The 16,813-nt window shown below is 36.8% G+C and overlaps 1 protein-coding gene across 1 annotated transcript in view; it reads right to left on the minus strand.

Annotated features, from left to right (window-relative positions):
• LOC112049172 (protein crumbs) overlaps nucleotides 1-15,797 on the minus strand; it is a 52,068-nt gene extending 36,271 nt beyond the window's left edge. Inside the window, exon 1 of the mRNA XM_052891434.1 lies at nucleotides 15,504-15,797. Coding sequence (XP_052747394.1) covers nucleotides 15,504-15,555 — 52 coding nt within the window. The 5' untranslated portion in view covers nucleotides 15,556-15,797. The remainder of the gene's footprint in view (nucleotides 1-15,503) is intronic.
• Nucleotides 15,798-16,813: the final 1,016 nt, after the last annotated feature.

A 16,813-nucleotide genomic window follows, 5' to 3' on the forward strand; every position in this document is an offset into this window, starting at 1 on the left:
CCACAAAAATATGACTATAATCTAGAAATATTACTATTACAATGATATAGTTGAAGTACAATGATATTGTTTTAAGTTCAACGGTAGCCCGCCAATTCGCCAACTGGAATTCAGGAAAGAAGCCTGGTTCTTCAATGGGCCGTTAAAATATATCTGGTAATGATGATGATATGTTTAAGATTGGATAAGAAAATCTGCGCTTCGTATGTTTCATCTCATACGTCAATATACTTAATGTAATGAAAAATTGTCGGATAAGGTAAAAATGAAAATATCACATTTCCTTATTATCTCATCTACTACGAGTACGTCTGGAGGGGAATTACCATAAAGTAATCTATACTAAGTAATATTATAAACATGAAAAATTTGCTAGATTCTCAATAAATTATTTAGTAGTATAAGCCGCAATTCAAGTAATTTTGTGTAAAAGAAAATACAGTACACCGTTCGCCAGGTCTGCTGGTAAATAATATCATAACCGACCAACCAATAATGCCACTATCAACAGCCAGTAGCCACCGCGCAGGGAAGCACCCCCAATGCACAGCACGCGCCCGCTGTCGCGTCCACCTTACACATTTACAGTAAACATTCACTATCACAATATTGTACGCAATTTAGGAAAGGGAAGCGGACGAGTCGCCAAACGTGACCTGCGTGTTAGCACAGACGTGTCTATCGGTGTGTACTGAGTGCCGTCTGAAGTGAGCTTGTGTGGGTAGAGGCAGTCTGACAACCTTATGATATAGCAAAACCTTTTGTGGCTTGCGCTTGACTATGATCATCCCTGTTGGAAATCATTAGGGCTGAGACAGGACGCACTTATCTAGGAAGTGCCTGTTTACTCTTGCCTTCAATGTATTTAAATTGTAGATGGCTAAGCTTTGCATTTTTTACAGGACGTAATTTTATTTTTGGGACATATGTGGGAGGTCAATAGAAGCTTAACCTCAAGTTTGTGGGGTCACCACTTTTGTCCCCCGGTCGCCATCTTGAAAAAAGAGGTGAAAACACTTTTTTCGCGATATCTCGGAAACTATGCATCTTACAAAAAAATGTGAAGTCATAATTTGTAGCTAATTGTTTTGCCTACAAATGTATTTGCATAACTTTTTGCCCTAATTTAAAAATTGAAGAAGTTTTTAAATTATCTTATCAACAAGCGACACTGTCCTCCCCTTAAACAAAATCTAAGTCAAAAAGGTCATTTGATTTTATTGAAATTAGCGAAAACCCCAGAAGGAGATTAGGTACAACGCACAGTTATCTCTTTGTTATAAAGTTTTAAACGTACACATACCCAATGACAATTCCCTGTCGTCAAACTACTCATTTAACATGAATTCGGCGCTATCATAGAGATACTAACATAAACTTACAATACAGTATTAAAATATTGTGAGAGGTTTTAAATAGAACAAAACAACCACCGTCTAATTCTAATGAATCATTATAACCTATTTTGTGCGCGTTTTTTACAGATCTAAGGCAAATCGCATTGTCAGAGCCTCGACAGCCTTGCCCGCTTCTCAATTTTAAATACAAATTTATAATTCAAAAATTTAGACCATATTGAAAACGACTTCCAAAAAGAAGGAGGTTCTACGTTCGGCTGTACGTATGTCGTTAAGTACGTACGTAGATGTAAATAATATAGTAAAGCTGCTTTATTATAAGGAAGCCAATAAATTGAAATCCTACTAGGTTGTGATAAAGCCTTAATCTGAATCCTTGTAGCACTGAATAATCCCTATCACTTCCTCATCGTCACATAATTACATTTTATTTTAGTACTACTTAACGTAAAATATCCATTTTACACTATAGCAGTAGACGGATAAGCAGATGGCCAACCAGTCTCAATTGGAAAACCAGCCCATAACAAAAGCATCAACTTGCAGGGTACACTCGCTTAAACAAATAAAAACACTGCCAACAATGCACTTCCCGCACCTGTCGATCTACTTTTATGCTTCAGGTTGTAATTTCACCCTTCAACCCGAAACAGCGATGCGTCTTGGGAGCAGAAATAAATATGACGATAACACTACCCCTAACGAGCTCTGTTACATATTGGAATATTCTTATTTGCTTATGACATTATAAGTCGTATAATAATTAGGAGCCTTATAAATAGAGAACTATATCATTGGCTCTTTGCCTTCTTTTTCTTGCTTCTGTGCCGTTTCCGTACTTGGTCTTGTAATTAACCATTGTGCTTGGGTCCTTCGGTTTAGGTCCCCTGGATTCATTACATCCAGCCGAGCGCGCTCCTGAAGCTTAGCAGGCCGCCTAGGTCGCCGATATCCTCATGGAGCGTCGCTGAGGAACCAGTGTAAGTTGCTCGTTGCTCCGTTACGCCGCTGCTTCTAAGCATAACGTGTGGCGGTGTCTCGTTTTCCTTCCTGCAGGCTGGTCTTCCCAGTCCTCCAATTAGAACCGCCTGAGGTTGATGAGCACAGGGCAGTACTTGGTGAGACGACTCCCTTCCGTGCCTTGCGAAGGTCATTGTTTACAACTTAGATAGCCCATATATTTTATTGAAAAAAATGTCAGATAGAATTGTAATTGGAAAAGGGTATGTATTAAACTTACAAAGCTAATAAAATTACTTAGTACTTGGACAGGCTAGTGACTATAGTATGCGCGTTATCATCTGAGTCGTCCGGTCATAAAAGTCAAAAAAGATAGGAATGTGCAGCGCGCCTACCTGCGCACCCTAATTATCGATAAACGGCTACCTGCGCACGTGCTAATGATGAGTCAATAATGATTTGGACGATTCTGATTGGTCGGTTTCTAATGTAATTGCATTGCGTATTTTTTTTGCTATAAATGTGTTTACTGCAATTAAATAAATACATTCATGTGTTACTCGTTGCGCACTATGGATACTTTATTTTCTAACGTTGATCTGAAGAAATTACATGGCGATATTAGCCCTCAAGCTCGAACACTGATTCACAACGTATTCCTGTTTCTCAATGAATTGAAAAGTGATCCGAATAAAGTGGCTTCTCTAAATTTCAACAAACCACGTGAAATGGCCGCATTTGTTTGTGGTGTGAGCAGAGCGACAGTGGACCGAATCAAGACGGAAGTATCACAATCAGGCAGTACCTGTATACCAAGAACAAATTTTAAGAAACCACAAACCGTCACTAATATTGACGATTTTGATAAAAGTGTGTTGAAGCGAACTGTAGCTTCATTTTATGAGAATGGAGAGTATCCATCCGTGGCGAAAATTTTAGAAAAATTCCGTGAACAATTACCCGATTTTAAATGCGGCAACACTTCAATGAGAATACTACTGAAGGAGGTTGGGTTCCAGTATAAGAAAAATAGCGAAGGACGTAAATATTTAATGGAAAGAACTGATATTGTTTGTGCTAGAATGGACTTTTTAAGGAAATTGGATTTACTTAGAAGAACTAACGATCAGCGACCACGTTTCTATCTAGACGAAACATGGATTAATCAAAACCATGCAAGAAAGAGGATGTGGCTTGGAAGCAACGATGAAGGAGGTTTCAAGAATCAGCCTGTGGGAAAAGGCCAAAGATTAATAGTTTGCCATGCGGGTTCTGCAAGGACTGGCTTCGTTCCAGATGCGAAGCTAATATTTAAAGCGGTGAAATCAAAGGATGCTGATTACCACACAGAAATGGATGGCGAAACATATATGGCATGGTTTTCCGAATTCCTGAATCTACTTGAAGAGCCCTCAGTTATAATTGTCGATAACGCAAGCTATCATTCGATACAGTTGGAAAAGATACCCACAAGAAACACGAGGAAAGCTGAAATTCAAGAATGGTTGACAAAGAAAAAGATTCCATATTCCAGCAACGAAATTATTGAAGAATTAATAAGAAAAGTAAAAGCCAGTAACCCGCAGAAGGTCTACGCTTTAGACCATCTGGCAAATGAACGAGGTCATGAAGTAATAAGGCTCCCTCCATATCACTGTCAATATAACCCAATAGAATTAATTTGGGCACAAGTAAAGGGAGAAGTTGCGAAGAATAATAATACCTTCAAGATAGCAGATGTCGAAAATCACCTCCACCGAGCCATAGAAAATGTCACACGAGAAGACTGGGCCAAATGTGTTAGGCATGCCGAAGAACTTCAAAACAAAGATTTACAAAAAGCTCTAATTAGAGATCACGCGCCGCTTATAATAAATTTGGCAGAAGACGAAGATTCTGATGATGAAGACTCAGATGAAGATTAATTTTATTTAGTTAATAATTATATAATATGAAATATGTATTATATTAAATCAAATATTGTTAATTTTTTTAATTTTGTGAACAAGATACGATAATAAACTTTACTTATCGATAATATGTCTTTCATTGTTACACCCTTCACTAGACGGCTCCATAAGACCCATAAGTGCAAGCGAGATAGATATAGAGAAATGATTTATGGCCCTAAGACTCAGTTGTTAACGCGCGTACTATAATGAAGGTTCAGCGACCTTCGACCGACAGTTCTCTATCAAACACTCGTACACGCGAGAATTAATTTATAATTAACTTCAAGGAACTCCGCCGATTCGGCTAAATTATGCGGCGACAGACGTCACTATTCGGAAATCAAAACATTGATGCAAATATGAGTTTGTAAGTAAACACATGGCAATGTTTAATATTCAACAGAATAACTTGTAAGATCCCAGCATAGTCTCTCAGTTGATATGTTGCTAATTCATCACTATGAATTAGCAACATATTATTACCACTATGAATTAGCAACATATTATTACCACTATGAATTAGCAACATATTATTACCACTATGAATTAGCAACATATTATTACCACTATGAATTAGCAACATATTATTACCCTGAGGATTATTGACATAAATTATCTCAATAATCCTCAGGGTTGATAATACATTATTTACATTAAACTGTAAAAATGTTTGCTAGTGAATTTTTGTTTAAAGTCAAGTATAAGTTAGTTTATAGTCAAGACACATTTATTTTAATAATTAGTTTTAGTTTACAAGCACATTATTATTCTTAAACTATGACGCGAATGGAGGCCTCATAGTTTATTACAAAAGTTAAGCACTTTGTTAAGTAGTATAAATAAAACGTAACAATTTCAAATAGATATTATCCTTCTGTTAGAGCTAAATATTAGAAGAAAATCCCAAACTCTTTAATCCGGTTTAGAGTTCGAACCTGTGTCTGCAGCCAATAAAGCTGTCCACCGAGTCAGTGCGGCCTACAGTCTACATCATAGCGGTACCAAGCCCCGGCCCGCGCCACAGCGCGGCCTGCGGTGCGAGCCGCCACGTCTCGAGATAATTTAGTTTCCACAGCCGTAAAGGCCGTTGTCTTGATTTATCACCGCCAGTCCACTTTACCCAGCCGTTTACCGCTAGTCGCTGCACGGTACACGCCCGTTGCGAAAATTACTCTTTACCCGAACCCCTACTCAGCTGTTAATTTATCTTCATCAAAAGAAGAAAACCACTGGAAATCCGTGACATCAATTTTAATTTTGCATCGCTATAAACATGCCAAGCATATAAATCGGTGATGCCAATCTTCAAATCCAGGTCGACTGCTGACATAGCAAACGACTTCCAAAACGCAACTTGGGAAATGTTTTTCCATGTCAGATTATCATTTCCGGTAGATGAAATTGAAATTAATGCCCTCTGATTTAATTTCCGTTATATCTACTGGTCGACTTCAGATCAGACTGCTAAATTCGTCTAATAAAATCGTTATTATTGCGTACTTGAATAGGTAGGCGCCACACAACTGGGTTAAGTCGATAGGTATGCCCATTGTATGCTCAAATAAAGACTGACATCCTTAAGGTTTCATGGTTCGGCCAACTGTTGCAAAGACAAGTCGCTCTCCATTTCTCGGAAGCATATTCAGGTAAAGGTATGAAATATGAATGAACGGGCCCCCTGCGCCCCTGAGTCACCGCCCGCTGCTCCGGCCGGTGAGTCAGCGTGACGTCAGCGCGCCGCTATGCGCGCATTGCTACACACCACACTACACACAGCCACCACGACACCGGTCACCGACAGCAGTCAACACTCAACGCTGGTGATTACTACAAACTGGTTTACTGTCTTTGGAATATAGAATGAAATCACCATCACAATAATAATAAGCAGGTTTGGTCTGCGAGTTGCAATCAACTAACAAACTTGTAATGCCACAAACTAGACTCTACCTTTAACTTTGTACGACTCTCTTTCAACTCTCAAGTACAGTACCTATCGAATTAAAAAAAAACAAGTATTTGAAAAAAATTAACCGAATTCAAAAACATAAAACAAAACCATAAGCGAAAAATAACATCATATTATGTTCTACCTGCTGATCAGTTTAAAGGTGGTGCTAACCCGATGATGTAAGAGTATAGCAAAGATTTGAGCTTTCTACAAAGCGTTCTTTAATGTGGTTCTTTCAGAAACTGCTTAAATTAACACGACACAAGCTTACGAGTAAAACGGCCACATTAAAGGTTTAATCTATTTACTTACCAACTACCCTTACAAACAACTAGGTAATAAATTAAATGATTTATTAAGAAAATAAAAAAAAATATATTATAAGATAGGTACGTTGAATGTCAAAAACTCAGAATACTGATAATCTTATAAATAGAAGTTTTTTAACCTCACAGGTTAAAAAACTTCTATTTATATGATTTATTACCCAACTTAACAACAATATGGGATAACTTGGAAAACCTAGTCCAATCCGAAATGAAACTGCAACAAAGTTAACTAGATATTACAATAAAACAAATAACTGAGATAATTAGTGAACGGTACGCCGACATTCTCTCGTTATATGTAGACGAAAAATTTTGAACTTGAAAATTAGTAACCGTTAACTTTCTTTTGTTTAACATTCAAAAGATGAACCGAAGAAAGTTTGAAAGGCGAACCCGGAGACAGGATAAACGGAAATAAGGCCATTGTCGATTTTGGACTTTCCTGCACGACATTGTCTCTTGGTTTGAGAATCCTCCACAAAAAACAGAACAATAAAATTGGTTTGGGTTTGGGTTTGGGTCTATCTAATTCGTGCTTTGAGTTCAGTAAAGGACTACCTGTAGCAAAATATGGAAATGATAGAGTTATTCACTTTAACGTGAGACAGAGATGGCGATAACAAAAACAACGTTGTGGCAACAATTTGTGCAAATAAAAGCACGCTGAGTCTAAGATTTAAGAACTTTGATACACAAATAAATACTCAGACAAAACATTTTAATATGATTTTAGATGCATAATTAGTTTAAACCAAACTCAACGAAGTTAGGATGATTAACCAAAGAAACTACAATACACATTACATAAGTAGGTACCATTCCTTGCACTAGGTAGGTAGGTATATCCAACCACAGTTCAATGTGTGCAACTATTAGGCAAGCTTATCGACAAAACTTTCTAGTTTAAACCATTATAATAATTAAAGGTATTATGACGTTAAATAACACACTAACGGTTCGTGTAACAGTATTTATGCATTTGTTTAAAACGGTGGACAATGGCGTGGATGTTTTAAAAGAGTTTTCTGGGTCTTTATTCTTCATCCGCTGTGAACTTTCTCGCATTTGCTTCACAAGTAGCCTCTTAACCTTAAAACATCTTTCCACGTATTACCAAGTCAGTTAAAATGTTTTAAATGATCATTAGTTTTCCCTACTTAGGTAAAAGGCCTTTTGTGAACATAGTCAAGATAAACCACATATGGTCGAAAGGTCAAGTCAATTGCGGTTATAGGTTTATATTGGTAATGCATTGAGAAATAATCCGTTCAAGAGACAGGCATCCCGGTTGTTCCTGTATAGTTGAAGTATCCACAACACTACTTCTGTACAGAAAATCTTGAGAATAGAGCATAGCCGACAATAATTTAAAAAAATCGACACTCAACTACAGAATGAAATTACTGTGTGTTTATCCCATATTCGTAAAACATCGATTGAGTTGAGACTTGAGAGCCTGTGATAACTACTTAACCCTATGTGATTTACAGTGGGTAATTATGAAGTTTGGGCAATAAATGATGAGTTGGCACATAGCTAAATCTGGTGACTGGGCAGTTGGTTACATGTACATTTATCATGATACTAATAAATAAAACAAATACGCTTTTATTCAAAAAAGGCGTCATAAGACTTCATTTAATTTTAGGGAACTTGCCAAGACATAAACAATGGTATAAGCGAGATGTAACGGTAAACTGTGCCGCGACCGGCAATGCCATTACGTCAGCCTTAAATATAAGCTTTTTTTTTGTAAATATTACCAAAACCCATTACTTACCTAATTTTAAATAAAACAACCTTTGGTACTAAATAAATGAGATTTATGTGCATAATAATGTTTTAGACAAATCCATATGATTTTTGATATAATTCGCTTTTTTCTTTATTTAGTAAAGACAAAAACTACAGCTAATTAACAAAAAGTACTCTTACATGCAGACATCAGAAGACGATATCGCGTTTGATCTGTGCGCAATTATCAAGATTATCTAGCGTCACAGTGCAATCACGCGGTGCAATTTAATGACTATATAGAAGCTATTTAAGCTATTAAAAATCTTTTAATACACAAACTCATAGCTCTCTTTATACAACGTTAATGAATACTTGTACATGTGTATTCTATGGTACACTGATGGTCCTGTGCCTAATCTCTCTCCGGTCGTCGCTCTGCCTTCCCATCGGATTATGGGAGTGAGGGAATAACAACTGACACCTGTGTTTGTGCACACACCTTATGCACTACATACCTATATACCTAACATATCCATCGTAAATAGTAAGTCTCATAAAAAGACGCAGTGGCCTATAAAATGCTTTTTATAGCAACAACAACGAAGGACCGGTATCCATAGACGTATATTCATTCTGTAGAGAACTTGGGACATCTTGAATTTCGATATAGGTAATTATGTACTTAGTATTCGTGCAGATATACGTGTGATTGTGGGATGCGCAAACGCACCAGTAAAAGTCACGCCGGCGCGCACGCAACCGTTGTTTTATATCATTGTCATTATGATCTACTTACATAATGTACGATATGTAATTAAAATTATATCTACATAATATGAAATACTTATATTGAAACAAATCGATTCATATCTATGGCTTTGCCATTATTTCGCATATTATTGCACGAGGAACTAAGACAACCACCAACACATAAGTAGTGCACGTGTGGTCCGATTAGCACTTGGAATACTTTTATTTCTTGATTGTTACTTGGTACTTAGTATTGAAAAATATTAAACTGCCAAGCCAACAAAAAGCTAGAATTTTTTTTTTAAATACAGAACTATTGACGAGTAGTAGGTACACTAAAAGAAAAATCAATATTTTCAGAAAAAAAAAAAGCTCAAACTGGTAAGAATTTATAATAATAGGCAGTGTAAAATAAATGGCTCAAACTGTTGTACAGATTCTACTCGTAACTCCACTTAAGAATAACGCATTTGACTCTTAAGCGATTCTTTATCGAAAATATGTTATCGCGTTCCTTAAATCACATTTAAGGGAAAAAATCTCAAGTGTTCAAGTAATGGCATTTTAAAACTCGAGTCACACTAAACACTTCAAAGCGAGACCACAGCAAACGATTCCGTGGGAAACTAGATTAGGCACAGAAGGAAGTTAGCTAACTATTGAATAATTAAATTTTAGGGCAGTCATTACTTTTTTCGTCAAATACATGGGTAAGTTAGATCTATATTTAAGTTACACTTAAAGCTGAAACTTATCGCAAATAACGTTCTTTTGGCAAACTTTCTGCAGTCTACAAGAGCTATGAATGCATGAGGGTTGAAGATGAAGATGATCATGATAGCATAGAGTTAATCTAATTATGACAGAGGCACTAGACGACATGCCGTCGACTGCAGCGATGTGTTTCTTATTCTGAGGGATGGTATTAAAAACGGTTTCAATAGGAAATCCATTTAATTTTCAGACTAGGTACCGTTTTTTAAAGATTTCAGTACAAGGGATATTTTCATCAAGTTTAAAAATTCTCCAGTAAAGGGCTATGCGTTGATTATGTCACTCAATCGATCACTTATCCTTTTGTACGTGGATAGATTAAGTCGCTAGATTAATCAATGAATCGAGGTCGATTGCTCCCATAACTGGCCGAGCTGCCCGAGACTGAGAGCCGCCGCCACGCTTTCTCACAAGCTTGTTACCCAACACTCCGGTCTGAGGCCCAGCGGCGGGCCCACGAGACAATCACTTGCGCAATACGCTGCTATTACTCGCCTACCAACTAGAAACAATTGAAACTTAACTATTGCAAACTTATCTATTTAAATAAAAATAAAATGCCAAATGTACTCGTAGATAAGCGAAACGCTGTAAAACGGCTGCAACTATTATGTTAACTCTTTTTTGTTAATTTTGCTAGAATGTTTGCATCATCATCATCATTATCAGCTGATGAACGTCCACTGCTGGACAAGGGCCTCTTGCATGGCCCTCCAAGCACAGCACAGCCGCCAGCATCCAGCGGTTCCTACAACCCGCTTAATATCCTTGGTCCACCTAGTAGGGGGGCGACAAACACCACGCTTTCCGGTGCGGGTCAATCAATCAATTCCAGCACCTTAGGACCCTAACGTCCTTCGGCTCTTTTAACTATGTGGCCTGCCCATTGCCACTTCAGTTTCGCGACTTGCTGAACTAGGTCAGTGACGTTGGTTTGTCTGCGGATCGCCTCATTTCCTCAGTAGATAATTGTTAAGATCTCAAATAATGGTTTAAAAGTTTTCCAGTATAGACTATACTGGATTGATTCAAATCAGCCTTCACCAATCACTGCTTATCCAAAATAGGTTAATGAGTTATTATTTATAGAAAATCGTTTCAGAAATGGCGAAACACTGCCAATAATAGCTGAAAGTTGATAGTTAAATTTAATGAGAAAAACTTCGACTGTTCGTACCACAACTCAGGTAGGTCTACTCCAAAAAACCTGACCAATCACCATAACAAGATTTAAATAAAAAACTTGCCATTTGGCAACTCGAGTGGTGATTGAACGCCGGAGTGGAACAAAATGCACGTTACCCCGAAACTGTTAATGGGTTTCAGCTGACAAGCATGTCATTAGCTCGATCGAGTTTTAATGATTTGTGCGAAACAGAGATAAAACCTTGGAGCGTTGGTAAATGGTTGTTAGACACTCGATTTTGGTTTTTAGAATTTAGTAAATTTTCCGAGTAATTAAGCAAACACCGTGGATAAGGTAAAGGTTTAGCCAATGTCAATGGCTCTACTGCTCAGAATAGATGTTCAATCATCAGGTTTTACGTAATGACAACGATGACTGGCTCGTATGTCCAGTGGTCAGCTCATGTGTCTTGAGATTTTGTGGTCCTGGGTTGAAGTCCATGGTCAGGCATGGTCAAATACTGAGCTATTTTTTCTTCTAATGGTCATATTATCTTATATCGTATGTGCATATTACAATCGAGTTACTTGCTGCATTCATGGACATTGCTTTGCATGTGATACGGTTATTTACTACTGAATAATACAAGTACCAGTACTACTGGGAAACAGATTTCTACATCCAGGGTAAGTAGGTACAACAAATGAACAGCGTTTAGTTTAGTTTTCAAACTCTTACGTCACAGAAAACTCGTGAAAAAGTAAGTGTCAATGGCGAGCCAGTACTATTCGCAGCTGTATGCAAGTATTACTAGTCTGACAACATATCCACCGCCTCCAAGACTCGGGTGCTATTGTGAAGGTACTAGAACTTATCAAAGGAAACTTTGAACTAGAGCGAATGATTAAAGATTTCAGTCCCTTAAAACTTATAGATTAAAAAAAAAAAGATTTCAGTATTAATTATAAAACAACTCGCAAGTTCGTCTGTTCTCTATATAATCTGAAAGTAACTAAATCGAGTCTCAGAATATGTCAATCTGTGTGTTCACGAGTGCATGGCTACATCGACCCAACCCAGAAGTGACATAATTCCCAAGCAGCGTGGACGCGCAACTCGACAGACTGCAGTGCAAACTGCATAGCAAATTACGAAGAGAGTTTAATTTAAACTTCGAACTCTATATCGAGTCTGTCAATATGTTTTGTACCCCATTTCTACGGGTGCATGTGATGTCGCCTGCGAGTGATACCAGAAGTGCCAGAAGTGACATAATTCCCAGGCGGCGGGAACGCGCAACTCGATAGCGAGTGGCGTAGCGAACCAGCAAGTGGCTGTCGTTGGCGGATCGAATTGGAGCGTAAAGAAAACTCGAAACCAATCAACACTTAACAGTTACAAGGTCCTGCTCAGATTGTGTAGTTTGTCGTGGCTTTGGAGAAAATTCTTTATTCTATAAGTGTAATTGTTTTGAGACTAAACCGACTGTTTGTTAGACTCTAAAGACATAACTACTACGCCGACCATTCATAAAACTTTTATAGCCGTTGTCAGCAGTAAGCGAACGAATGTGGGAACCTTTTATTCAGGAAACAATGTTTCTAAAGCCTAAGGGACCCAAAATACAGTAGGTATACTACTATGTATTATACACGGTTGTCGACCATGATTAAAAGATGGCATATTATAATATACTCAAAGGTATATGATTGTACTTATAGCTAGGTAGGTATGTAGTTATCATAGCAGTTAGCGAAGCGCCGCAGCCGTCGGCAACGAGGAGTGTCACAAACACTGATAGCGATACGTTTAACAATTATTTAATTAATTAACTATTAATTAATGATTTTTTGTTTTACCTTAAGTACTTAATTGTACTTTTTTTAAGACATCTTTGAACGTTGGTATGTAGATTACATACCAACGTTCAAAGATGTCTTTCGTCTCCTTTAGACATGCCTACGTAAATGACTTTCAGACTTGTTCGCAGTTCACGATGAGGTGGTTTGGTGCCATCTTAGCTTCATATTAAAGAAGCATCAACTCATAGTAAATAAAGGTAAGTACTAAGTAAAAGTGCCTAATGTCAAACTCCGCCCGATCTCAAACTCGTAAGTACCTACAGGTGGTTTACATACATTGCCTCGGCGCGGTTCTGGCACCTCGGGACTTCCATTTCATTCTGACCTGCATTGTAGCTACACCTGGGACCTGCATTGTAGGGCTGGAACGGAGGGGAACACACACAAAACATCTCTCTATAAAAATGTCCACTACAGAAAGACTCGAAATTAGAGGCTATTGGTACTATTGGTGTTCCACATTGGTTGGAATCCAGTAGTACTAAATGACGTCGTAGTCAATCGAGGAACAAGCCACTTCAGGCTCTGAAATTACAGTTTTATATTTTACTTCAAAAGCAATGAAACACTTTTTTTTTCATTTTCTAATGTCAGAATATGGGTTACATTGACTGGAACCTTAAGGTAGATAAACTTAATATTAATTTTCAATGTCAAGTAAGATTAGGTTTCACGGTCAAAGGTTTATAAAGAAGTCATATGAATGTAGTTATGTCAGGCAGGCAAGTAAATGTGGGTTGTCGGCGCACGACACGCGTCACTGGGCGCCCGCGCCGTGCGTGCTGCTCCCTACGTCCCACACGACAGGTACACGACCACCTGCCGAATATACACCTCAGGATCTCTTGCAACTGCACTTTAAACCTTATAACAATAGCAGCAAAGTTTATGATTGCACTCACACAAAATATCATTATTGTAAGTGATAATGTAATAATAACCACCCTTTGGAATTACTCATTGTTTTTATTTCTTTGTTTCTTAGTAACAAAAAACCTATTGCATTAGTCAATGCCAGTAAAGGACATTAATTACAATTAGAAAAATCATCATTTAATTTGGACAATATCAAATTAAACAACAAAGAGGTGATGAAAGGGTAAAGGTATTAAAAACAGGTAATCTTAGTTGATCTGTGTGTTTGATAGATAAAACCAGGAAATGTAAATTTTTCAATTTGTAATTATTTACTTAGTTCTTTTATTTCTTTATCAAATCGACCCGGTCCAACTTTGCTTTGACTCATTTCCTACCCCTATCCTATTCTACTCCCACCCTACACCTACCCAACTACGATTACAACTTTTACAACTTTTTGAATCCTTATATCTCAAAAACGGTGGCTCATAGAAAAAAAGTATTAAAACATTTTTTGTAGATAATTTTATGATCTACAATTTTGTCCAAGGTATTTTTATGATAAAACTTACAGTTTTGCTGAAAATCGTGAAGAACTAATTTTTTTGACCTTTGACCTTAAATAAAATTTTTTCTTTACAGGGGAAAGATGGGGAACTTTCAAATTTTGTTTATAATGATATTTTAAACAATCTTACCGATTTTCAGCTTGGTGGGAATTTAGGTAACTTTAATCTCATTTTTTGGTTTAATTTGACCGGACTAGAAGAGAAGAGAAGAGAAGAGAAGAGCCCATACAAATGTAACGATCATGATGACCTACAACATCATTAAATTGTACCATTGTTAGGGGCGTTTTTCAGGGATTCGCGGCAGCGCCTCTAATATAGGATAGGCTTTACTTTTACTAAATTACTTTACTATTAGCATACTCCTAATTTATAAACAACTAGTACATGCCACGCGGTTTCACCTGCATGGTCACTGTTCCCGTAGGAATATGGGAATAAAATATAGTCTATAGCATTCCTTGATAAACAGGCTATGTAACACTGAAATAACGGCCAAATTTTTCAAATTGGACCAGTAGTTCCTGAGATTAGCATGTTCATGTTTTGAGAAAAAAATCTCTTATTTATCTCTTTTTAGATATTTACATACTTACATTGCAACTTTTAATAATAATTATATGTTTTGATTTAAGTATTATGAAACAATGTATTATGAGTATAATATTTACTGACCAAATTTTGTAATTTGATTATTAAAATCACCATCACTATCTGAAAGTAGTTCTGAATTAAATGAGCTACTTAATGATGATGATTTTTCTCAAGAAACTGAAGTTTAAACTAAACTTTAAGTCTTTAGAAGAGAAGAAAAAATTTGTTGTGCCTTAGGAGTCTTAAAACTAATGGAACTAGAACTGGCAGTGTTAAAGTTATTCACTTTACATTAGCATTTATCAACACAGACACTTTTCAGCTACTTAAAAGCTTATGAAAAGTGATAAATAAAATATTGAATTATATTACATAGACAAACTTGAGTTGAGAAACAAATACATAAATATATACTTATTTACTAAACCAAAATTATAATTTGTTAGTGCTGGGTCATGGAACCATTGTACGTACAGGTGAGCACTAGATCATTTCTCTGCGCTAGTTTGATCCTTTAGACCTTTTCACGACACTGCTACAGTTAACAGCACTTTATACGTACAACTTACAAGTAAAGCTTTTGAAAGTTTTTTTATTTGGTCGTAACCATCATCATCATCAAATAATGGTAATCCTCAGCAACAACGTCACGGTAACAATAAATTCACTACAAATATACTTACACGAGAAACTCAACGCCGCGCGTCGCCTCCAAACGTTCACATCCACCTTCATTATGTTGAAATATTCAACAAAACACACACGACAACGACATTAACACATCCAACTCAAATCAACACTCGTACCTATTAAAAAATCATTGTTTCACAATATTTGGAACATAAACTATAATTAAATTAAGAAAACCTTACAAAGAAATTAAAACACGTCACGAAAATAATATTAAAAAAAATGGACATGTCCCTTCACCACCCCACGTCCATGACGGCTCGGCAAAAACTGGCAAGGCAATTGGCAATTGGTATTTGATTTTGATTTGGTCATCAGTGTTGCCAACGGTGCTGGCCCTAATGTCGCCGTTTCTCATGCATGAAGTAGCCTAATATCGCCGAATTTTAAACATTATAATCAAAAAAATACAAGGATCTTATTAAAATTTATTATTATAGTATTGCATTTCTTGGGAGATAATGAATATTATTTCGAAAGAATTTAAGTAAATTCGTAGATTTGTATAATCAAAAACAGTAAAATTACAATAATAATTAAATAAGTTTCACGGCCTCCGTGGCGCAGTGGTTTGCGCGGTAGATTTAATGACGAAGGTCCTGGGTTCAATCCCCGGCTGGGCCGATTGAGGTTTTCTTAATTGGTCCAGGTCTAGCTGGTGCGAGGCTTCGGCCGTGGCTAGTTACCACCCTACCGACAAAGACGTACCGCCAAGCGATTTAGCGTTCCGGTACAATGTCGTGTAGAAACTGAAAGGAGTGTGGATTTTCATCCTCCTCTTAACAAGTTAGCCCGCTTCCATCTTAGATTACATCATCACTTACCATCAGGTATCTCACCTGATGGTATAATGGATGTAGTCAAGGGCTAACTTGTAAAGAACATAAAAATAAAAATATTTTCTTTTATTTTCGCCAGGGTACAATGACTGGACCTGGGCTCCATACAATTTTGGACCATCTCCTTATCATTTGAAAATATTATCGATACATATTTATCAATTTCACTTAAAATCAGTTATTTTAATATACTTACCTTAATTTTCAGGAGCATTTTTTTTTGTGTATAAAAATATGAATAAAAACTTTGTTGAGTCATAATAACAAGTGAAAATTTATATTTTAAATTGCAGCTCCGGGAATAAATAAAAGAAATATTTAAAAAAAACTCATCTAGAGAATTGAAATATGTGCCATTATCACTCCAGCTAAATTTTAATTACTTTACTTTTAATAGAAATTAAAAAAAAAATTAAAAAAGCTCTAGAGTTGAGTAGCCTAATGTGCGGCCAGTCGCCTTTTAG

The sequence above is a fragment of the Bicyclus anynana genome, chromosome 4 (genome assembly GCF_947172395.1).
Source record: "Bicyclus anynana chromosome 4, ilBicAnyn1.1, whole genome shotgun sequence".
Lineage (NCBI taxonomy): Eukaryota > Metazoa > Arthropoda > Insecta > Lepidoptera > Nymphalidae > Bicyclus > Bicyclus anynana.